Here is a 24147-nt window from a genome sequence, read left to right as displayed (position 1 = left end):
GCGTGCTATGCCTGCCTTCGCTTTTCTCAGACCTGGCCGTTTCTGGTGGTGGGTCATGGTGAAAAAGCAGCACCTACAGAATTTGGTTTCTCCTGCTGACAGTATTTTCCAACCTTTTTGCTCAGCCTTTTTGTTTCAAGTGACCTGTATCACCGATGAAGGGAGCGCCATGACACCGGTCATCAAGTACAGCGCTGGAGATGGAGTTGGTAAGTATGTGAAGAAATTACCTAGCACCTATTAATTTTATGTGTTTGTGGTAGAAATCTGATATGTCGTGCATGCCAAACAGGATGGCTTCTCCTTGCAGGATCAGGGGATCCCTTAGCGTCTTTAGGGTATGAGGGATGTAGGTAATGTGCCTTTTTTGCCATGGGTGGATTTCTGTTCCTTTACATCAGCGTCAGATCCTCTCTCCAGATGAGTAATATTTTTTTCTTTTATTTTTACATAAATATATTGTTCCAAAATGTAGTGGTTTTCCCTCCTGAATAGGATCTGCTTTCTTCCAGATTTTAGCTCCAAATTAAGATTATGTTGAATTCTTATCCTGTCCTCTCACATTCCTCCTCAGTTTGACAATGAAAATATACATCCTCTCTCCTCCCTGCATCCCACCCACCCCAGCAAGGGGCACAAAGGCACCCACCTGCCCCTTTCGGATGACCAACCTGCCAGTCTCAGTTTGCAGTTTCACCTGGGATGTGTTCCTCTAACAAGTTTATGAGAATGTCATACAGGTGCTGTCAGGACGTGGTTTATAACATCTGCTGTTTCCCTTCTGTCCACAAGGCCTTTGCCTGTTGCGTGGAAGCGAAGGAGTTTGGTGTGGTGGCATCCCAGTCAGTTGTTTTCCATTGCGTAGTAGATGCCTACCAGTAAAAAGTTTCAGGTTTTTTAACTCCTCAGTTTTCTGGGAAGCAAAGCTAAGCTCAAACTATTTCTAACTGACGTATTGTTTTTAATTAATTTATTTATTGGTTGAGTTGAATCTTGTTCAGCTGCTTAAAAAAGATGGGCCTTGTCTTTGCAATGACTCTTTACACTGCATTTCCCTTACATCCCGTTTCATGTTCTCACTCCATCCACCTGCAGAATATCAGGCAAGGCTGCCGGAACGGCATTACAAAGGGTTCCCAGTTGCTCTACATCCATCACCTTCCACAGTCTGCTCCTTTTTTCTTTTGATTGCTGCTTGTACCTAGAGAGTACTGCAAACTTGCTCAGCACCACAGGCAACTTGCAGCGGAGGTTTGCAAGCGAAGGTGATGGAAATTCCTTAGCAAAGGGTCTGGATTCGCATGCAGGCTTTCAAATAACCAGGAAATCCTGTCACTGAGATTTCTTATGCTTGTGTTGTGTATGAGCAAAGCCAACTGAGTGGCTGTTTTTTCTATCAGGCAGAGAAGGAGGAATAAAATATTTCACGTTGTTTGCTTTTGTATTAATTTATCACTCATTTCAGTTCAGTTTTCCTCCCTCTCTCTTTTTAACTGCACAGGCCTGCCACTACACAGTGCTGGAGAGAATGTCCTCTGTCTGTACTGCTCTGAAATTACCGTAGTCATTTCCACTCTTCAAGGTTACTTGGAGAACCCTTTTTTTTTTTCACATTCCACCTCCACCGCCTCCTTTCTCAAGAGCTGCTGATGCATTGGTGATTTCCAGCCTGAGCAGCAATGCCAGAACTTTAAGCAGGGTCTCTTGAGGGTAGTAAGCTTTTTATTATAGCCCGCTAGCATATTGAACCATTATGCCACCTTGAACATAAGTGCAAATAAGCACATGACGACAAAATTACTTAAATTTCTGCCTAATTTATTAGCGAGGAAAGGGATAGCATATTGTTAAACGCTTTCTGAAATAACATTCCCTTTCTCCCCTAATCCCTCTTGATTTTTACAGGTCTGATCTTGACAACACCTGGAGAGAAGGACAAAGCAGAGTCCAAACGTGCAAAATTCTACAATGAGTTGTGGTTTGCAGTGTTGATAGTAGTTCTAGGTTTGATCCTCTTGGCTATTCTTCTCTCCTTAATTCTTCAAAGGAAAGTCCACAAGCAACCCTATGCACGAGACAGACCTCCTTTAGTTCCACTCCAGAAAAGAACATCACCAATGAGTGTGTACTCATCAGGTGAAACCCATCCGGTACGTTTGGTAAAATGCGATGTTCTGTATCCATGTGTGTCATACACACAGAGTTTTTCTTCCTCCTTCCACCATTTGTTGCACTCTTGGTTACCAAATGAAGGCTGTTCAGTGTAGGAAAAGAGCTGTCTGGTGTACTTAAGAAGGCACCGAGAGCCAGGCTACAGGCGCTTAGTCCAAAAAAGATGCCTATGGCACCCGGTCTGCAGGCCCTGAAATGCTTCTGATGCCTTACGAAAACTTTGGATCTGTAGTCACAGAAAATGCAAAGCCACTGATGCCACCTGATGTTAGCTGACATCTCCAATAAAGCTAAAAGGCCTTGGCGTGCTGTGAGAAGGTAGGTGATAAAATGCGCTTTTCAGAGGAACCTTTCGTGTGGTCCCAGGTAGCTGTTGTGAATGGCTAACCAGGATCACTCTGACAGTCTTTGTCAGCTGTCCATGAAAAGTTCCTACAAAAAGCAGAACTTAGGGAGAGACTCTCTTTCTTTCTGGTATCCACCCACCACCCAGTTGGACTGCTCTAGGATGAGCTGCATGCCAGGAAGGTTTGGGGGAGAGCGAGTGCAACCGGGGAAAAGCTAGGGACCTTCACAAAATGTGTGTGTGCATCTCTGCACATAGAGCCACAGCAGGACCACTGGAGGGGCGGGAGAAGGACTGCTGGGGAGGCTTCATATCATTTTTATTACGACAAGTTATAATTGTGTAGAAAACTGGATAAAGAACATGTTCCGCCGTGTAGCAGAGCAGTAGTGCTATCCTACCCCTTGAGGAAAAAAGCAAGACAAAAGGGATATGGTAATTGTTATGAGACTGAGAATGGGAGCAGCAGTGCCCTCCAATTCCATGCTTTTTCCCAGGCGCAGGCTATGAGATGATTCTTGTTGTCACTTCTCAGCTTCTTTTTCCTGTGAGCGCCATCAAGCAGGATAGTGACTCCTGCATCCTTCACGCATTCTGTTCCTTCTTGTCTCGGTGCCAGGAAGCTGCATCTGTGCCTCAACGAAGGAGCTCTTGGAAACAATGGGATTTCCAGCGTGCCCCTTCTCCTGGCAAAGGCTAAGAGCATAAGAAACTTCTTTTTTTGGTCTCATGGTTTTGATTCCTTTTCTTCTACAGTCTGTCATGTTGTGTTGTTCCTCTTGACTTTAAAATGCCTTTGCTGTTGGCGTGCCTGCACAATCCCTTTCCATGTTCCTGCCCCTTCTTTTCTCTTTTTCTCTTTTTCTTTTTTCTTTTTCTTTTTCTTTTTCTTTTTCTTTTTCTTTTTCTTTTTCTTTTTCTTTTTCTTTTTCTTTTTCTTTTTCTTTTTCTTTTTCTTTTTCTTTTTCTTTTTCTTTTTCTTTTTCTTTTTCTTTTTCTTTTTCCAGAAGCTCATGGACTTAATAGAAAGGAAGATTCTACAGTGCATCAGTTGAAGGACTTAATCTCAGAAGTTAGGATAGAGCTACTATGAAGTGGCAAAATCGCTTGTGTTTTACAATTGTTAGTAGGTCATGTGGCAAGCAATGCTGGCTGCCCACAGGGTACTTGATGACCAGTTAAAAGTTAAATAGGGCCTCATCTTTGCCAGTTCCCTACTCCCCCACATCCTGCTACATTGCTCCCCTTCACAGAGCTGCAGCTAATTCACGCCCTCCGTAAGGAACAGACTGCACCTGCATTGCACCTTGCTCTGCCCTAATGCTTTTCCTCCCTCTCTAATCTCAGTTTGAGACCATTGCTGACACATCTGATTCATCAAGCACTGTCACTCTCAAAAGTTACACAATGCACTTTGAGGTAGAGTCGTTAGCTTGCAGAGTTACAAGATGTGTGATATGCCAGATGACCCAAAGAGCATGCTTGAAGGCATCTTACATTGCATGTTTCTCATCTTACATTGCATGTTGCTCCTGGTGGGTGAATGTCTTTTCCATGGTCATGATAACTGAAAAAAGGAAGTCTTGCTAACATCCCCTTGCTGTGCCAGTCTGGGCTATCATTCTGGTAGCAAAAAAAAATCTTTGGACCTCTGCCTGTTGGCTACTCTAAAAAAAAAAATTAAGGGGGGGTGGGGGGGGTGGGTGGGGGTGGGAACGGACGGGACCCACAACAGGGAAAGTCCTGTTTTACAGGGTTGGTTTTTTTCCTTTTTAATGATATGATTGTCTACAGTGGGGAAAGGTCCATTTTTTTTTCTTTTCTTTTGTTTATAACTGTGCATGATGTTTGAAGCATGGGTTTCTCTGTTCTCTTCCACTCCTGCTTTGGTTTTGTTCAGATAAAGTGTTTGAGACCATGTCCTTTATTTTTGATTTATTAGTTTGTGTCTTCTTCACAGGGGCTGGCAGATACAAAAATTCCAGGAGCTGGTTCTCCCACAAGCAACCGCAGTGTCCATATCGCATCTGGGGCAAGAAGACAAAGTCAGAGCCAGCTAAGTCACACATATTCCCAAGCCTCTCTTCATCGTAGTGTCAGCCAGCTGCTTGACCTCTATGACAAAAAGTCTCTTGTTGAAGAATCACCTTGGGATGCCATTATTCGGAGTCATCGCACTCCTGGTCGTGGCTTGGTAAGTACTCCTGTTCCTCTGTAAAGCTGTTGTGCATCAGCTGCTAGTGCTTTGTCTGTTCTGTTAGAATCATGAAAAGGTCTAAATATCAAAAGCTGCTGGAGATACAGCCAAAAAACCTAGAAGGACATGGTCAGAGCTTAGATCCTCAAAATCCTTCCTGCCTACTGCTCTATTCTGGGGCCACAGATGATCACACACTGCTCTTGCAGCATGTGAAGAGTCCACATGCATCTGCCCATGCTTTCCATTGAACCAGTAACTCCATGGTCTACCAGGGATATGCACCTTGAAGAATTCCCTTCTATTTGGTCAACTCATAGGCTTTTCTCTCTCTGCATTTCAGCAAATGTACCTATGTGAGGAGAGGTGTCTTGGCATCCTTCACACATTCAGTGCCAGAAGCAGGAGCTTGTGTTCTAGTGCCTCCTGTTCTCTGACCTTGGACTCAAGTGCTGACAAGACCTGCTCTCTGTCCTCTGCTCAGTCACGATGCAGAGATCATGTGAATGCTCAGATCTTCTGGCATTCGTGACAATAACTTCAAACTCTGCCCACATGGGACTAGAAGGAGGTTGGAGGGGCAGGCAGAGTATCTGTCTTTTAATATAGGAGAGGACAGGATTGGCCAGTATCACCAACATGGACCTGAATACACAGATACAAGTTATGATTCAAGGACAGTGGCAACTTCCCTTCCTCTTTGTCACCACAAAATAGCCTCCTTAATCTCCACCCCCCTGGCTTCCACCCTTCCCTGAGAAAATGTGTGGGAAGGGGTTCGGGGGCCAGTGAGACATGAGCGTTTGCTCCCAGAAAAAGCTGACTAATACGGTTCCTAAAAAGGGGACAGATGGGGGTGAAGGGCATGTGAAGTAGTAACAAAGTTAGATGGATTGTGCAGTTATCATTGAGCGGATCTTGTCCAAAATGCAAAGTGAACTGGAGAAGAATGGTCTGGCACATAAATCCAGGCAGCTTCCTTGGGCTTTCACGCTCAGAACACCAAACTAGAACGGTTGGAACATATAGGCATGCCACAGTACAGGGGTGTTGCTACCATGGCTGCCATACCTGCTTAGACCATAAGAGCAGGACCAAGGAAGCTGGTAAGGCTTAAGTAAGAAGACCGTGATACTTAGCTGTAGGCAAAACCCCTATAGGTACAGGTTAACCTTCCAGTCTGCACTGATCTGCAGCGCATGGACTTCCTGAGTCAGCAGTATTGTGACTCAGCCTTGAGTCACTTTCTCAGAGCTATCGCATCCTCGTGACTTAATTCCTTGGGGACTAACAGCCAACCCAGGGTGTACCTCTGTATGATCTCATTAGCCAAAAGAACAGCTTCCCAATGCCGAGAGGAAGCTCTTATCTATCTGCTTATCTTGTGCTAACACCGTGATTTGGTTTAGCTTGCAAACCCCCCACATACATGCTGGATGTTGGTATGTTAGAACTGGTTTACAGAATAGTCCAATGAGTTTCAGAAGTTGTAGGAGCAAGAACAAAAAATTCCTCTCACTTTTGGTGGCAAACAACCCTAACAGCATCAGCTCAGCTGCTTTTTAAAAATCAGCAGCTATGTATACAAAGCTGGGCTCTTCTGTCCACCCTCTGTCCCTTGCTTTACATTTCCCTGAACCTCTCTGCTCCCGAGTTGCTCAGCTACTCTCTTGCAAACAACGCTCCTGCAATGCTTTTCACTCAGTTCTTCCCTTTATTACACTCAGTAGCTTAGGACTGTCAGCACGTTTTGTTCATCCCTTTGTCCATCTTGCAAATTAATACACTGAATGGTTGAAGTGGCCCAGGACATGTATCTGCAGTAACACTGCTGGTGATCTCTTTATGCTATGGAAACAGACAGTTTATTTCTCTCCTGCTTTCAACTCTTTCTCTGGCTCAATGCATTAGCATGAGTGCAGCTAGAAGCAGCTCAGACCCTCCTTTAGAAGCTTGAAGAACAAAATCTTACCTAAATCATGGGTGATGTCATTGTTATACAAAACAAAACTGTAAACATGTATTCTTTTTCTTTTCATCTCTCCAAGTTCCCCATCACACTGTAACAAACACTATTTTGCTTACCATTTGTCAGATATATATAGTAATTGATGGGATTTTTTTTTAACTTATTGCTGCTTACTATGAAAATCTAGTTGGTTTGGATTCAGATGCTTGAATGCTTTAGGTTCTTACCTCATGCTGAGAAGAATGGGAAAATATGTAGAGAGGTAGAAATGCACTTATTTATCTGACTATTTCAGAACTGTTTTTTAGGGAGTGGGAGGAAAGAGAAATGAAGGAATCACCTTTAGTCTGGTACAGTTTTGGCTTACATGCTTTTTTTCCCCCCCCTCCTAACAGTATGTAGATGAAGAAGATCTTGTCAATGTCATCAAAGGCTTCAGCACAGTCACCAAGGAACACACCACATTCACTGACACCCACCTCTGAAGAACACAACCACCTTCTCTAGAAAATGGAAAGTGGGTAACTTGCCAAAAGCAGCCTGCATGGCCTTTGGGGGAAGGGATAGGGCTGCTCTTTCCCCACCCCCTGCCCACTAGTTAAAACTGTTTGTTAGGAGGGGATCTGGGGGGAGTAAGTTGGCCTTTCTTTCATCATCTCTTTAACTGTATAGTAAAAACTGTGTGTTAGCACTGACCCCTCAGAAAGGTAAGAAAACAGTTTGAAAATCCTCCAGTCATAGATTAGTAGAAGACTCTGAAGGTAGAGGCTCTCATCTTTGTTTCTCATCCAACTTTCACAGTTGAGGAGGTTGTGGGGGCGGGAGGGAGGCAGTGTGTTTGGTAAGGAAAAGTCTTTTACCTGTCAAAAAACCAGCATGTGGCTAAAAGGGGCCTTCGTGGCAGCGTAGCCGTGTCTTTTCCTGGCCTGACAAAGCTCCACCACAAAATTGTGTTCACACGCAGGTGAATAAACAGCAAATGAAGGAATTCTTATGGTGTTGCTTTAACCTTTGCGTCCTCTCCATCCCTCTTCCCCACCCTCTCAGCTCAAGTCTAAAAAAAAAAAAAAAGCAGCCATTAATTAACGCTTAACTCCAAGCATGCTTTTTCAGAGGTAGAAACTCCCTATTAAATATGTGCTGTCACAGCCTTCCCTTTTGCTTATGTATTACTAATCTACAGGCAATAAAATTTGTTCACCACCCACAGTAAACTAGGAGCAAACAGCAAGCAGCCAGTGCAACACAGGTAGGAAATATCATGTCAAGGCACTTGTAATTGAGAATTATTATACCATGACAGTAAACCTACTCCCATATTCATCTCTGTCCTTTTTCCAGAGAAAGTGACAAGGAAGCCCTCAAGAGACTGCCAGTTCTGTGTATTCTGCCAAGCATATTTTTATGCATGCTCTCAGTCACAATCAGCAAAACCCATCATCTGATACCACACATTTTCAGAAAGCACAAGCAACACTCCTCTGGCAATTTATTTGGACTAAGAGGCAAAATAATATGCTATTTTGAATAGCTTCCTCCTTAACCTGCACAAAACATTTCGGATTTCAGACAGCAACATACAGAGCAAGGATCCCATTTATAAAACAAGACTACAGAGGCAGCCCTGTGAATTAGGCAAAATCCAGCCAAGACAGCAGCAGCTCTGCAGAGCAATGTGTGGCTGCGTCTAAAAGGCATCTTCCACTGAGCAACCAAGTATTTCTTTAGCAGCCTCCCTTCCCCCAAAACAAAAATAATCACAACATATCACATGCCTGACCACATTTACGCAAGAATGCACAACAATATTTTGGACCAAGTACCGTACTACATTTTGGAGCATTACATAAAGCCACACTGATGTGGATGACTCTTCAAAGGTTTGGCAGCAGCCAAGTACTTTCTCATAACCTCACTATTTTCATTCTGGGTATCAGAACAAAGTCCCATTCAAGAAACAACCCACAACACGTAATGTTATCCCTGCTACCAGCCAGAGTGCATGTGCACCTCATCTTTGTCACCAGTCATGTTTTCACAAGCCATAGTCTTGGCAGGATGAGTCATTCTTCCGGTGACGTGGTGAAGCAGCTGTCTTAGTAGGCGATGGAGAAGCCGCACCAGGTAGTTCAGGCCCACCTTCAGCAAGGACTGGTGCAGAGGCCAGGAGAGGCACTTTCTTTCTTCCCAGGAAGCCAGCTCCTTCAAACCCCATTTTCTTTTTGCTTTCCGCTTTGGCTTCACTCTCCTCTTCTGGTCCTCTTCGTTTGAGATCCAGAGAACCCTCTGGCAGACGGTGAACCTCTGTACTGCAACACCCACCTGCATCTGTCACACCTGTGCCTCGCACTTCAAGTGCTGTTGTCAGGACTGCCTTCCTCTCAGCTGCACTGCCCTCAGCTGTTGCCTTCCTGGCCTCTGTCTGGCTTGAATTCCCATTTGCAGCAGCTGCCTTTTCTGTTGGGCTTTTGCTGGATAAGTTAAAAGCCTGGAAGTCCCGGTAACTGTGAAAGCTCTCCGTCCGCCTTGCTCTTGCCAATAGGGGGCTTTCTCTGTATGGCCGCACAGAACCATATGTGGCCGTTTCATGGATTGTTTCGTGGTGCTGCAGTTGGAGGCTTCAAAAAAAAGAAAAACAACCAAGGACGAGAAGAGCAGATGTTAGACTGAGAATAGCAGCCAGTTCTTCTGCACACCCTGCCCCCACCCACCACTACAACTCCCACTAAAATAGCAATATACTCATCACAACCCCCACTCAAGGGCTTCCAGATCACTGACTTCAGATTCTCCTTTAATCTGCACACATATAAACCAACAGAAATGGAGGAGAGTGTGTGTGTAGCTCAAGACACTTAGGGCATGGATTCACGGGCTCAGCTACAGCATTCAGGTCACCAAACCGCTCTTTGCCCTGAAGGGTAAAACCTTTGATGTCTGCAGCTGGTGCCATCCTTGGTGACTCACCTGGAATTAGATTCCCGAAGTCGATTTGGCTGAACAACTGAGGTGGCAGGACTGATGTTGGGTGTGGCACAGCGAGACGTACTCAAGTCACACTGGTCAAGCAACTTGAGCAGCTCTTCCTCTGTGGGACCACCGACATCTGAAAGAGACAGCTCGTAGTGCCCAAGTCTATTTACCATAGTCATGCACATGTGAGGGCAGAAAAAGAACCACACCACAGTCCTGGCATAACACAACTTACCTTTGTCTTCACTCTTGTTAACCATGTCCATAGCTGTGGTCAGGTCCCACATCTGGATGCTGCCATTTGAATGCCCAGTGAAGAGGTAGCGGCGTGGCCGGGAGCCCATTCTGCTGGATCCTTCACATTCTCGCACAGTAAATGATGAGATGGTAGTGCAGTCAACTGCCTGGATCTCACAGATCCTACAGGAAACAAAACCCCAAGTTACCAAAACAATTGCACCTGGCAGAGTTTAGCCAGTAAAGTCAGTACTGTGTTGATTTTCTGAGAAGGCACCAAACTTGCCATCAGAAAAAGACCTTTCTTCCAGACGAAATTCCTTCCCCTGCATGACCAGCATGCTGCTCAGCTGCAGACAGTACCTTCCTCCCCAACCCACCTGCAGTCTTATTACTTGTTTATTTTTATTGGGGAACCCCGATATGTTCAATGTCCATTTTTAGTTTGCAACGATTAGAAACCTAAAGCTCTTACAAGAATGACAGCGACTAGCCCCTTCATATGCTAAACACTCTAGGAAACTAACCTGCAGAAACAGCACATTTAACCATATGAAAGATATGCAAAACAAATCCAAGGATGATAAATCCAAGGTCATCTATACAGATAACTTTTGTCTTATGATAACTGCAATATCACTTGACATGGCAGACCTCCATCACTTTTCACCCTTTATTTTAGAAGCTTATGTGGGGAGTGAGAGGAAAAAGACTCCCAAAACTAAGCTGCTAAGCCAGACTCCACACCAGAACCTCACATTTTCTGGGTAATTTATTTTACTGGCCCCTTGTATTGAGCTTTTTACCCAAGAAATGCCAAAATAAGTCATGTAATAAAGCTCTCCACTACATACAAATCTAGCCTGAAGTAGGGAGGCAGGGGGGCAGAAAAAAAAAAGCACATCAGTAATCCGCAGGGCTTCTGTCCTCAATTCAGATGCCAATAGTGTTAAGGCACCAACATTTTCACCCAGATTCAAAGTTATTAGGCAAGAGATGCAAGAATAATAAGAAGCGTAGAACTGAGATGCACCATCTTTTCTGATCTCTTGCCATCTTCCTAGCCTAACAGGAAGAAAAGCAGCAGTAAAAACTTTTTTTACTACTTTGACAGCAACACAGTAGAGTATTATGAAGTCAAGCCTAAGTAAATAATTGCATAGCTGACCTAGAAGACAGTGTCTCAGTTCTAAAAGTTCTAATATCTTCAAAGACAAGTGCAAAGGAAGAGAGAAACTGCTTCCCTGTCTACCTTTGTGAGCAGCATAATTTGTGCCACCAGCAACTTCGGCATTAGTTTTGAAATTTAATGTTAGCGTGGTACCATGGCTGAGAGTTACAGATTCTGCAGAGGCACACAAATGTTTGTTTTGTGAGCTCAGCAGGTGAGCCATCATGAAGTGAGTCTCTGATACCATATTTTTCAAAATGCCATTTGGTTTCTAGGTTATAGGAGATCATCAAGTACAGTTCTGTCACTAACACGCAAATTAGAGATCAGCCAAAGCTGTCAAGCACGTTAGAAGCTTGCTAAGTGCAACTGCATGCATCCCCAAGGGATGGGAGACCCCGCCACCTGAACAGTCCTGCTCCTTTCCCACTTAAAACCCTAAACATTGGAGGTACCTTTTCCCAGTTGACGACAGCCTTACAAACAGCTTATTAGTGATGGGAACAACTTTTTGGATAAACACCTGTTGATCGTCACGCTCACCAAAGGGTCCTAGAGAAAAAAAAAGTAAGATCACTTTTTTGTTTGTTTGTTTCAATTCCCTCACCCTCTTCCCCACACAGTCCTGAAGACCCAAACTCATGTTAGTATGACCACTGCAATTTTAAAGCATCAGGACCAGGGAACCAAAGATGACTAATAGCTAGAAAAAGCCATCCAATAGTTAGAAGCCTCTACAGATACTAATCTTTTTTGTTCTTTTGTTTTAAAGGACACCCATTCTTGAGTTTCCTGCATGTTCCTGGAGGAATTACTATGTCAGAACAAACCCTGCATTAGGCCTCTATGATAACAATAAGTACTTTCTTATTTTGCAGCTTCTAGATGTCTAAAGGCTTAATCAGATTTCTTGACATAGGACTGACCCCACCCTGTGTTCACAGGGCATCCTTTTCATCAAAGGTTCATTTGCAAGACTCAGACCACAAAGGAATCTAGATTACCTGTCTACCCATATTTACTGACATGCATTCCTTAGTATCTTCCTATAGCAATGTGCTAGCACCATTTGCCTCTGCAGCTTCAAGGCTTCAGTAAACTTTGCCACAACTTCAAATTCATTTAAGAGTTTTTTACACGTGCATCGTTTAACCCCGACTGAACAGTGATCTGGAATTTGCAGTAGACCCAAACCTTGCTATGCTCACCTGCTTTAATACAGTCTCCTGTGCTTTCTGTCATTCTCTAGTTAAACCAAAAGTGAAGTGCCACATCAGTTTGTTCAAGGAAGAGGTATAGCATCTGTGTTCAAAGGTTCTTCCTCCCTTTTTCTCACCTTCAGAGTAAGCCCTTTAAGTGTACTTACTCTATACAGCCTAAATAGTGAGTATTTCCAGGTAGATCTTACAGACCCCTGCCATCTTTTCAAGGGGAGAACAGTATATAAGAGCTTACACCCATCAGCTGACTTGCATGTTACAGGGTTGAAGACCTGTTAAACCTTTATGAGACCAGTGAATGTACAGGCTCAGCACAGCGCATTCGAGACACATCCTACCAATGTCATTTCCAGAACAGTAACTGCCATGACTCTCTGCTTCCTCCAGGGATAAGATTTTGAATGATGCAAGAGGTGTTGAGCCTGGCTGAGTTGAAATCATGCCCCGGAACCGAGTCACAGTCCAAGTCCGTACATGGTTGTTATCAGCACAAACTAGAAAGGAAAAGATGTACAATAACATTTACAAGGGATGACAAAACTTTTGAAATAAATTTCTCTATGATAGTGATAGATTTCTGTATGATTGATAGTTTTTCAAGACTGAGCGATCAAGCAGAATTTAGTCAGTCAGGTCACATAGCATCTCCAGACAATTATCTAACAATCTACAAATTGTTGCTGATGTCCTGTTTTCTGTTAGTTTTGTCTCTTCCCTCAGAAATTCAAGAAACAAACTGAGGCAGGTGGAACACAACATTAAGGTCTGACTGAGTCAGCACCACTAGCCTACAGCACACTTCAGTCCTCTGTGTGCAAATGCTAGGACAAGACATGTCATGAGAGCAACCTGGCAGCAGAACCCTCGTCACACAATAGTGCTCTTCTGTTTCGTTCATCAGTTACTCAGTTTTCTACACACAGATGTGCCCTTTCCTGGCACTGAGCGTTTAGCACCAAGTTCCAGGGGAACAGATGACCTCTGGGCTGTTTGTTCGCAGTATAATTGGATACTATCTTTCCTGTTGCTTTTTTAAAAAAGCTAAGAGAGCAGCAGAAAGTAAATCTGTTCTCTGCCATGCCCTGGTTGCTGGATTCTGGGTGAAATAGATTCTTACAGACGGAGGAGTGATTGCATCTTCCCTGAAAGCAAGACACTTTCCTGAGCATAAGACAGGACAAACAGGATAGCACAACAAACACTGGGAGACTGCTGAGAAAAGAAGAAACAGAGATGCCCTTTGAAAACATGAGAAGGCTTTTTCTAGGGCTCAAGAGGAGATGATGCACATTTTGCTGCAACCCAGAAAGCTCCTGAAAGGCTGTTAAAAGAAGACAAGTCCTAAAGGACCTGCCCACAACAATAAGGCTTGACAGGGATACGTTTGTTTACAAACCCTTTTATCTCCACAAATGGCAACCTTGGAATAAGACACAAACAAAAGATTTAGGTGTTCCAGTATCTGGTCAAATAAAACCTAAGCCTTTTAACTGCTAAAGGCTTTGAAGAATGCTTACTTTAAGAAAGAGGATCCAAGCCAATCTAGCCCCTCCCCTGCCCCCAAATCTGTCCAACTGATTTCTATCACATTTGGGAACAATGCAAGTTATAAAGCAATGCATACAAATACTTCATTGCTCAGGAGGAGGGGAGAACTGCCAATATAAATTTGTGCACAGAAAAGAAGATTACCTGACACAAGGTGTTTCTCCGAGAGCATGATCTTTGTAACAGGACTTCGATGAACTGTGAAGGTCTGAAAGAGCTGAGGCCCAGACCCAACTGTTTCAGGGTGCTGTACAATCACCCTCACTGCTCCAGAACTGGTGCCATATGCGATCTCAATCCAATTGCCACTTACACCTAAAGCAAGCAAGAACACAGCTGTTCCCCCCAGGAATGAAAGCTTGCCTTATTGGGGCCAGGGAACGAGGCAGTAGAAAACAGTATTTCCAGGCTTCCACAGTAAGATAGATATTTATTTTAAACACTGTTTACTCATTATTTTCCCATGAACAGAAAGGACATTTTGCCACTAAAAATCCCCAATGTTTATTCAATTCCATACTGCACTCTTCAACACTGTCTTAACAACAGCCTTCTCTCCCATTCTCTCCTCCCTCCTGGAAGTGAAAGAAGAGATGGATAAAGTCATATGACTGGATATTTTGGCAGTCCTCACACTGATATGGTCAATACATGACACATACTGTTTATTTTTTTGCCTTAGTGGGAGGCAAATGGGAAAGCAAGGCAAGAGTAGGGAGGACTATAGTTAAAAAGGTCACTGTGGTATCAATATAGTTATGTGAGTAACCACTTTCCTGCAGTTTGGGTTTTTTGGGGGGTTTTGCTTTGTTTTGTCTTTTTGGTTTGTATTTTAATTTAAAAGATAGCTGCACTGTGATTACAAAAGGGTGTATAGACACAATAGCTAAGCATCACTCAGCTGCATATGGAAATGGTTTTTAGTATATTGATTATAAGGTTAGACGCAACAGCAAGGTTGTGTCATTCCCCCCCAGTGCACCACAAACTATTTCAGTGAATACAATTCATAATTTAAGTGCAAATCTTGTGTAAAAGGCTTAAAACCAGCAAAGGTACATTATGCACAAGCATTAATATATGATGCATTATGTTATTACATTAATGTATAATGCATGATGTACACACATACATGTATGTACATGTACCTATTTATACATATGTACAGAGGTAAGGGGAAACAGTTACACCTAGTGTTCATCATTCATTTGAAGATGATTAAATGAAGAAAAATTCATTGTTTATATCAAGGGCTACCTTGTCTGCTTTAGCCCTGCTATGCAGTAATAGAAAAAGTCCATTTAGAAAAAAGAAGAAACCCAGATCTGTAACAGACTCTTCACTGAAGAGACAGTGATAGAATACTGACTTGTTTTAGGTGTGAGGTAGACACTGAGCGCTGTTATAGCATCATTGGAGGGATCATGGTACAATTCTGTCACTAGAAGATCATTGTCTTTCATTCGCAATGGGAACTTCTGCATGTCTGTGGGGAAGAGGAGACATTTGTTTACTACTCTGAACAGACAGAGTTGTTCTGATGCAACTTAGACCAGCTAAAGAGTTTAAGAACAAGGCTGCTCAGTACCCCCTCCTTTTTATTCCACCCTGCCCCCATTTCTTACCTATATAGTAGATAGAGCCGTTGTTACAGCCCAGCAGCAGAAAAGACCCAGCAGTATCATAGCTTGTAATAGGAACAACATCCTGAACCTAGTGAAAACAGAAAGGAAAAAATAAAAATAAACAAATCAAGAACTTAGGTTGCTACTTTCTCAGTTTTCAGACATTTTCGGTACATTTTGTTGAAGAACACCTGAGTTTGGTACTGTTGTGCTGTCGTGCACACACTTGCACATACAATGGCATTCTTAAAGCACTGCTGGTAGATCACATTCCTCTACCAAACTGGATCTTAAGTCATGGAGTTCAGCAGAAGCATGCAGAAAAGTTAACACAACTGCTCTGGAAGATCCTTCTCCATGTGAAGGCACAAAACATAGAGTGTTGCAGCTAAACCACATCTTCAAAAGAGGATTTTTTTTTTTTCCAATATGCAAAACAAGCGTACTTCACAGTTTCTGTCCTATCCCTTTTTCCCTTTCTGACAACTCCTTAAGAGGTTGCTGGGCAAAGGAACTAGATGTTGCCTCTCTAAGCCTTCCTTTACCCCCAGTTCTTGTGTCCCTCTGCCAGCCCCTATGGAGTTCTCAGCCTCTAGCAGTTATATAATGATGGGAAAAAATTCTTGTCCCATTACAATTTCCCACTTCCAATACACATCCACACCAAGTAAACTGGAAGGCAGTCCTGTCATATTTTACTTAACGGTCTACAACTTAAGGTGAGGGATTAAGAATGCCCTCTCTTTGCCTTCCATGATCAAAAGCAGTGCTTATCCCCTCAGGTGGGACAGAGATCTCAAGCAAATAAAAAGTTTAGCTTATCCTAGGTATGATCCCCCATCTCAAGCAATTCTTTTTTGCTTCAGCCCTGAGGAAGAAAAAGCCAAAAGCCATTTTATCCAGAGAACTCAAACATGCATAAAGTCACAGCATTTTTCCTGTACTTCATATGTTTCAGTCAGTCCACTTAATAGACACGGAATACTAATTCATGGAAATTTCAGCTTAAGTTGTCACTTCTCTCTGACCAGAAGCATCCTTCCGATTGCTTCACAGACTTGCAAAATCATTTGCAAAATACCTACAATGAATCTGTTGGATAAAAGCAAAACAAACCAACCAAAGAAACTTCCCCGTACCCCAAAGAGCTAGCACTCTAAACCAGTACCCATTCCTAACCTAAGGATAGTCTGTAAGTTCCTAAAACATATTCTAAGCCCATCACAGCCTCACAGAGAAGGCTACAACGTGAATATAGCTTCTGCATATTTTCCTGAGGGGGGGCTGGGGGGAAGGGGAAAGAGGCACTTTCCCCTCTTTTCTCTGTTTAAAGAACTATGCCTCTCTCACTTATGTTCACCCATAATTCAGCACAGATCCAATGCTAAAAATAAATTGTTCTTGGAAAGCACTTGGATTTTCCCCGTGTAACTGATGATTGAATGACCTGGAGAAGGATCCTTTCCAATTACTGAAAAGAATTGCTATTCTTGATCTCAATGCTTTCACATAGTACTTTTTCAGATACAGCTGTTTAAGTACCCCACCCTCCCCACAGTCAAATTCCTACTACACTGAATTAAATAAGGCATCTAACAATCTGGGCCATAGAACTTGGTTTCAAAAGATTTATTTTTTTTCCAGACTACTTTAAAGTAGTAGTACAAGAGCAGAAAGGCAAGAAACTAAACAGAGTTTCAGCATCCAAGACTCTATGGATCAAGGTGTGGTGTGCTCTCTGGTTCTGTGGATCAAAGGTATATACAGAAGCTCTCCCAACTGCAAAAAGTTAACAAAACTAATGAAGGTAGAGGCAACCCATCGACAGATATACCACTTTACTCATCACCTTGCAGAAGACATAACAACTGCAAGGAGAGGTCTGAGCAAGAGGATCCACAATGCTGCTGACAGCAGAGGTTGACTGACTGGGTCAGAGAGATTACACAAAAGAAGGAGCGTCCTTTCTTCTGCAGCAGAGATAGGAACACCAGAGGTGATTCAGCAGTTGCACCTGCCAAGATGTGAACCTTCATTAGGAAACAGAGCAACACTATACAACAGTCACTGGTAAAACATGGCCAGTGAGAATCCTCACTTGGCAGACTAAGTTTTTCTGACATACTCTGTTGCTTTATGTTACCTCTTATTCTATAACACTACATATTCTGCTTTAAGCTCTCCTATGCTAAGAATTTCATTACTGATGTATCTAGCACCCACAAATCTCCTCTCCTTGTTGCATGCAACTGAAACATTGCCAGAGGAGTAAGTACTAGGGAAACCACCTCAGCTAGTCTGCTCAAATCTCTAAGATGGGAAGAAGATACATGAACCAATTGGAGGCAGAGGTCAGAGTTACATCTTCAGGGTGTAATAACATCGAACACAAAAATCACAGTGTAAGGAAGGATAGCTTTGCACAAACTAAGCCTCCTTGAAGTAGAACTCAGAAAGGCATCAGGAAAGAAAGCCTGAAAGGAAACAAAGTTCTTGGTCTGAAATGGGGCATTGGCACATTCTGTTCCTCAAAACCTCTCTCACTGCAGCAAGTATGATTATATACTAAGTCCAGAGCTATGGGCAACTCATGGAAAGCAGTTACGCAATTACCATGTATTCTCATGAGGAATTTGAAGATCAGAGGTACAACGCTGCCACTTAAGTCTTTATGGGGTTCTAAAGGGAGATGAAGATCCATAGGAAGATTTTTTTTCTTTTTTCCTCCTTACTAATAAAAGAGCCTAAGGTACAGAAAGCACCTTGAAACTGGTTGGACTTGGGGTTTTTTGTTTGGTTTGGGTTTTGTTTTTTGTTTATGGTTTTGATTTTGTGGGGTTGGTTTGGGGGGTTTTTGTTTGGTTGGTTGGTTGGTTTAAGGGAGCTATTCTCATCCTCTAGGAAAAAAAATAAAATTAGAAAGCCAAGAAACTTGGGTTTAGGACATCCTGGCATATAAGCCCCTCTTAAAGATTTTCTACACTTCAATAAGAAACGCTTTCACCAAAAGAATAGTCAGTCAAACTGAGGAACTATTAATGTGATTAGAAAGATTTCTGTAGCTCCCCCTGGAAACAAAGAAGATGAATGGGACATCGGTTTTTATTCCTTTAGAAAATATTGTCAAACGTCAGCTTGTCACGTAGCATTAAGTTGTCTCTTAACAGAAGATTTTGCAAGGCATCAACAGAGCTTTAAATAGTGTTTTGTTTAATTCAACACCATACCAACATGTCTGTCTGTGCTGCAGAAGCAGTGCTATCCCATGCTTATTATCTGTGCTATTTGTTAGCAGTACTGTCACTTAAGGGTTGAATCAGAACTTAGTCAGCAAACAGTGCAGCAGCCTCAGGTCAGTTCTGCCTCTTGAGAGGCAAGGCAATTTGGGGATTTTTATTGCATCCAGGTTTTGTGCCACAAAGATGTACATCTGGCTGTGTTACAAGCTTTGTTATTCACATGAATGCTCAACTGTTTTCTCAGATTCATACGGACTCCAAGGATCTCTCTATTTAATATGCATTCTGACAACAGGAATAAAGTCAGTGCAGCCAGAAGCATCCACATGCAAGACAGACATCTTTAAAGCACCATGCATATTTCTCCTGAAGAAGAGTCTCCCATTGTAAAACAACTTTTGAGATCCCCAGATATGAGACTGCCATCTTAATTTTTCTTCTTCTTTCAGACAGTGCAGAAATTGCCATCATACATTCCCCACAATTTTTTTCATTTCCTATGATCCTAGTGAATTTTTACAAAGTTAGTAATCCACAAGGAAGTTTAAATATACACACACTTGACATTTATTACTTCAAATCACACCACATCCTTTTATTTGAAAGCCTAAAAAGCATGCTTGGTAGTACCACCAAACAATTCAACATTCTGCTCACAGGCACAATACTCAGATACTAAGTTGGCAAACTTCGTAACAGAAGTCAGGGCTGAAAACCCTGTGACAAGCATTTCACACATGATTTTAGGTTATTTTATTCTCTTTTTACTAGAAAGACATACCAGCTTATTAAAAGTGATGCGGAAAATTGAATTGAACACACCTGCCAATGCTGAGTCACAGCATTCCACACTCCCACTTTCCCTGTATGGCTTGTAGCCACCAACTGGTTGCCAATGAAGAAGAGAGCATCTACAGGGACTCCAAGACTGAACACTCCTACAAAAAATGAAGAGTCTATGAAGCTCATCTAAAATAAAGAGAAAAAAACAGTAACAATGGAATCTCTCCACTATTATCATGTGTCACATTTATTACAGTAGCTAGCAAAGAACAGCCAAAATTGGGTTTGCACTGTGCTAGGTGAGGTACCATTCAAGCAGCAAACTGGGTTCCATTAAATTAAATAGCAGCATGATGTCATCTCTGCTGAAACAATCATTACTTGGGAAGGAGAAAGGAGGCAAGAGAAAGAAGAGCCCATGTGAAATATGCATTCCTTATTTTTCTACAGTCATCAAGTTCTTAAATGGCTTTATACATCCTAAGGCATTAAAAAATGAATAAATAAAAAAACCTATTACAGCAAGCAGGATTTTTGTTGTTTTGTGTTGAGGTTTTTTTTGTTGTTGTTTGTGTTGCATTTTTTTTTTATCTATGACTATTAGGGGTTATTTAAGAAGCAGTAGTTTCATGGTTTTTGCTAGACAGACAAGTTTATGCCATACTAGTTTGCAATTACCTTTTAAAGTATTACAAGTTCTCATCACTTTTTTTTTTTTTAAAGTCCAATCAAATAGACCTAGTCTGAAAACATATTTTAGAAACTAAATACAGCTACAAGGCTTCATCCTTATTCTTGGGAAAAGACTGAAAAACCCCAATGTGACACTACTTGAATACATTCAAATTTCTCTTTTAGCAGAAATACTTGAACCCGGAAAAATAAGCAGCCTGCAAAAGCCTATTTCTTTCTTTCTTTCTCTTTTCATCTCCAGATCTTTAAGTTTGGTTACAGTCCATGAGTAGAGAGTACAGGCTATTAAAAATTAAAACTATATAGGGAACTGATTTCATCAATCATCACATACTACTCAAAATCTGGAAGATAAGACTTACCAGCAAATGCTGGCCTTCCAAATATAGCAAATGTGGCATCAAGAACATTTCACTTAATAAAAATCAAAACACTGCAGAACATGACAGGCATTGATGACTCTGGTTACAGTAGAACTTAACATCTGAGCTTTTCCACAAAATCTGTCCTCTCTTTAGAGCTTCCTAGTGTCATCATAGATCCAATATGAATACTTTTAATTGAACCGCAAACTTGGAAAGCATACTTTTGTACTATTTATGGTACCATGTATTTAAAAGTTACAGCAAACTAAAAAGGTCTGAGATCATTTCCAAGTTTGCCAGCTATGAAGTCCAGCAAACTAGCCCTGTAAGTAACTCTGTAAGTAATTCCAGGCTAAGTTTTACTGCCTGGTAATTACAAAAGTCATTACTACTGGGGATACATTACCCTACCAACTGTCAAGCTGCACTCACAAGTTTCCTATTCCATACTGCTCACTCTACATATTTGTATTATTCCTCACTAACATACTTTAACTGCAGCAGACAGATGTCTTCAAAACAAGAGTACCCAATAGCTGGAAAATTTCCCCAACATTGTCCTGGACAAATTCAAATGAACAGAGTGCCATTCCCAACCAAGAAGCAGCCTTCTGTTACACTCCAAGAAGGAACCTCAGGAAGCTCAATATATACTTATGTTTTAATTACAATGCTAAACTGTTTTCCAGGGCACAGTACAATCATTCGATGCAGATAAGATTCAGCAGTACAGGGCACGTGAAAAAGGCAGTAATAAAAAAATCCACAGAAACAACTAGAATTGATTACTCCAGAGAAGGATGAGGTTCAAGGAAATCAAGGAAGACAGCTTGAATGGTCTGGAGGAATTTGAATTGTCAGTCCTGCTTAGGCTCAACAATCTTGAGACCCATCCACAGGGGAGACAATGCTATACGTAATGACAGGCTCTTGTCTTAGGGGTCCCTCTCAGTACAATACTGCTTACAGCAGCAATCCAGCAGCAGTGTCTTATGTAAGTAATATTGAAAGGAAAGAGAGCGCCCTGGGAGAGCTCCATCACAAAGATGCCAGCCCACACAATTTTCTGAGGAAAGTGTCGCCAGGCTCCAACGACTGTTTGGAAGAAGTAGTTTCTTTCAGAACATGATAGCAATGTACTGTATCTCTAACACAAAGCAGGACTGCAAGCATTTGCCACTACAAAGAAACAAGATAGCTATATTCAAGTTATTACTATTTAACATAAGCATATTTCAGTTTTTTTAACCAAGCAGCATGACCTATTATCCAAAAGAGGAACAGTGTGTTTTGTTCAACATTAGTCAGACTAACGATTCAATCCTGTAGGCACTTTCTCTCTGCTCCCCCTGGCCCCAAGTGTCATTTCCTTTGTTTCACAAAGTCACTTCAATGCAGTACAGCCTGTTTAGCAAAAATGCTTCCTTCAGTTTTGTTGCCACGTTCAGTTGTAGTCTGAGTTATCAGAACCTTATAATACTGGCATATTTTAGAGGTTTTATTTGAGGTAAAAATCCACTTATGGTTTTTGCCTCTCTTTGTACTTAATTTCCAAAAATCCAAGATGTTGCCTCATGTACCTTATTGCAAATCCCAAGGTAACACAAGCAGCTAAGTCAAACCAGAAAATGCAGGAGGAATGTAACAGCACAGTGCTTAAAGCAATGTCTGTTACAGGAGTACAGCTGTCACGCTAACTCTTCCCTGCCTTTAAGATTTGGTCAAGGGGAGTATAACAGAAGAAAAGGCTTCTCAAATACAGTATTTACTCCCTGTTTAATAGAGATATTTCACAATCAACTGCTAGACATACCTGTCAGATTTATTTTTTTTTTTTAAATACAATGGAACCTCCTTTTCTGTTTTGCTGACCATGATTACATACAAGAACTCTACGAGTCACAAGTAAGGGAGCAGTATACGGCTGCATTATCTCATGCAAGACCTTTGCCTTTCCCCATCTTCAAATCTGACTTTGTGCTTCCACTCATTCAAGCATGAAAAAAAGCAACAGCTGTTAACATAGCTAGAAATTGCCTCAGCATCTTTCAAGTAAGCTCTTCGTTTAAAGGCACATGGATCAAAACTTGAATTTGGTCATTTTGACTTTAATTAATGACCATGTTAATTCTCATGACTTCAACTATGGAGATACATCTAATAACAAATTAACTCAGCATTAAGTTTCAAATAAAAGTGTCCACATAAGGAGATTGCTGTCATACTTTGTTAGCAGTATCCACTGCCAGAGGAAACAGACATTACTGGCATAATAGTGGCAATTCAAACACCAGGGATTAGGCTAGAGGAAGTTCCTAATAATGTTCCCTTCACTGCCTCCCAAACTTGCCCTCTATTTGAACAACAGTGAGTCAGACAAGCCATCAGATCAGTAACAAGGAATATTTACTTCTGAAAACGTCTTCTTGCTGTTTCTAAACCCTCCCTAATTGTGTGTCCTTCAGTGCCAAGGTGTACAAGCAGTAATTCCTGTATGCTTAGGGCAGTAGAGTGTGTTTTTTCCCTACCTAGACGCCCAAGCTATAAAAAGAAGAAGTGTTCTACATTTGACAGAGAACTGAAACCTTTTCATCATCTCCATGTAAAAATACGGCTTTAATAAAGACAAAGGAAAGAAAAGAGCAGAATCTCTCAGTATCTGTAGCTTTCCATCTCAGAAACTTAGCTCCTTTGCACTATGGCCTAGATGCAAATGCGAGTCCAGGGAAAAGTTTAACTCTAATTTGCATCTTCACACAAAAACTCAAGCTGAACTGAACAGCAAGTATTAGTTAGTATCTGTCCAGTAAACAGACTACTTTATTATTCATCTTGTTGTTTTCGAGACAGGATTCCTCTAGCAGGACAGAGAAGTAAGTTAATATGCTCCAATACGTTGCTTACTATAGCTTGTTTTGTCACTTTGTGAAACTGATTACCAAACGTTGCTGATCATACATACCTCAAAATAAGGTCACAGGCTTCTTTCTGGTTAAACACACACACAAACAAGAAAAAACCCAAGCGATTATAGTTACCAATTTCACTGCCACTACCACCATCCTGAATGCTCCACAAGATTATGCTACTCTCCGAGGCAACTGCAACCATCTTATCCTTGTCTCCATGAGGTCCTCCAACCACCTTAGCGTTAAGAGCCACTCGCTCAATTGTCCAGTCCAGATAGGGACTCGTGAACACCTGCTGCCACCCAGATGATTCTTTAATTCTGGAAGGGCAAAGGAGGGAACAGGGAGCAGAGGTTAGAGATTCAGAAACAGACATCTCAGCCTAAGCCTGAACCAATGTGAATGATCCAGCCAAAAGCTTGGGCTAGCCAAATGCTAGAGAATAAGGTACAACATAAGACTTCAGAAGAAAACTCTACTAATTTCCAGAGGCAAGGTGTCTTACATATCATGTAAGACACCCAATCATGCTCTAGCATAAAGCTGTGCTATCTAGTCACATTTTCTGTTTATGGTATACTGTAAGCAGACTATACTGAATTGAAGATAAGCTTTATTTTTAGGGAATCATTTGCCTGTGCAATTGTACAGACTTACATGAGGCCAGAAAAGCACAATTTATCTCATTTAATTGTAGGCA

At 41.9% G+C, this 24147-nt stretch overlaps 2 protein-coding genes across 3 annotated transcripts in view; one reads left to right on the top strand and one right to left on the bottom strand.

Moving 5' to 3' along the window:
• USH2A (usherin) overlaps window positions 1-7169 on the top strand; it is a 396442-nt gene extending 389273 nt beyond the window's left edge. The window contains exons 68-71 of the mRNA XM_075496427.1: window positions 126-209; window positions 1906-2150; window positions 4479-4712; window positions 7080-7169. Coding sequence (XP_075352542.1) covers window positions 126-209; window positions 1906-2150; window positions 4479-4712; window positions 7080-7169 — 653 coding nt within the window. The remainder of the gene's footprint in view (window positions 1-125; window positions 210-1905; window positions 2151-4478; window positions 4713-7079) is intronic.
• Window positions 7170-8106: 937 nt separating this feature from the next.
• KCTD3 (potassium channel tetramerization domain containing 3) overlaps window positions 8107-24147 on the bottom strand; it is a 29140-nt gene continuing 13099 nt past the window's right edge. The window contains exons 9-18 of one of the 2 annotated variants that reach the window (XM_075496429.1): window positions 23577-23767; window positions 19520-19635; window positions 15459-15546; window positions 15203-15319; window positions 13978-14148; window positions 12624-12779; window positions 11521-11617; window positions 9893-10077; window positions 9652-9790; window positions 8107-9302 (exon numbers count right to left, since the gene is read on the bottom strand). In XM_075496429.1, the coding sequence (XP_075352544.1) occupies window positions 8720-9302; window positions 9652-9790; window positions 9893-10077; window positions 11521-11617; window positions 12624-12779; window positions 13978-14148; window positions 15203-15319; window positions 15459-15546; window positions 19520-19635; window positions 23577-23767 (1843 nt within the window). In that variant the 3' untranslated portion in view covers window positions 8107-8719. The remainder of the gene's footprint in view (window positions 9303-9651; window positions 9791-9892; window positions 10078-11520; window positions 11618-12623; window positions 12780-13977; window positions 14149-15202; window positions 15320-15458; window positions 15547-19519; window positions 19636-23576; window positions 23768-24147) is intronic. The other variant, XM_075496428.1, reaches the window with a different exon arrangement.

This window comes from Mycteria americana, chromosome 3, assembly GCF_035582795.1.
Source record: "Mycteria americana isolate JAX WOST 10 ecotype Jacksonville Zoo and Gardens chromosome 3, USCA_MyAme_1.0, whole genome shotgun sequence".
Lineage (NCBI taxonomy): Eukaryota > Metazoa > Chordata > Aves > Ciconiiformes > Ciconiidae > Mycteria > Mycteria americana.
Note: the sequence above shows the minus strand (reverse complement) of the source record. Positions and strands in the feature narration are given on the sequence as shown.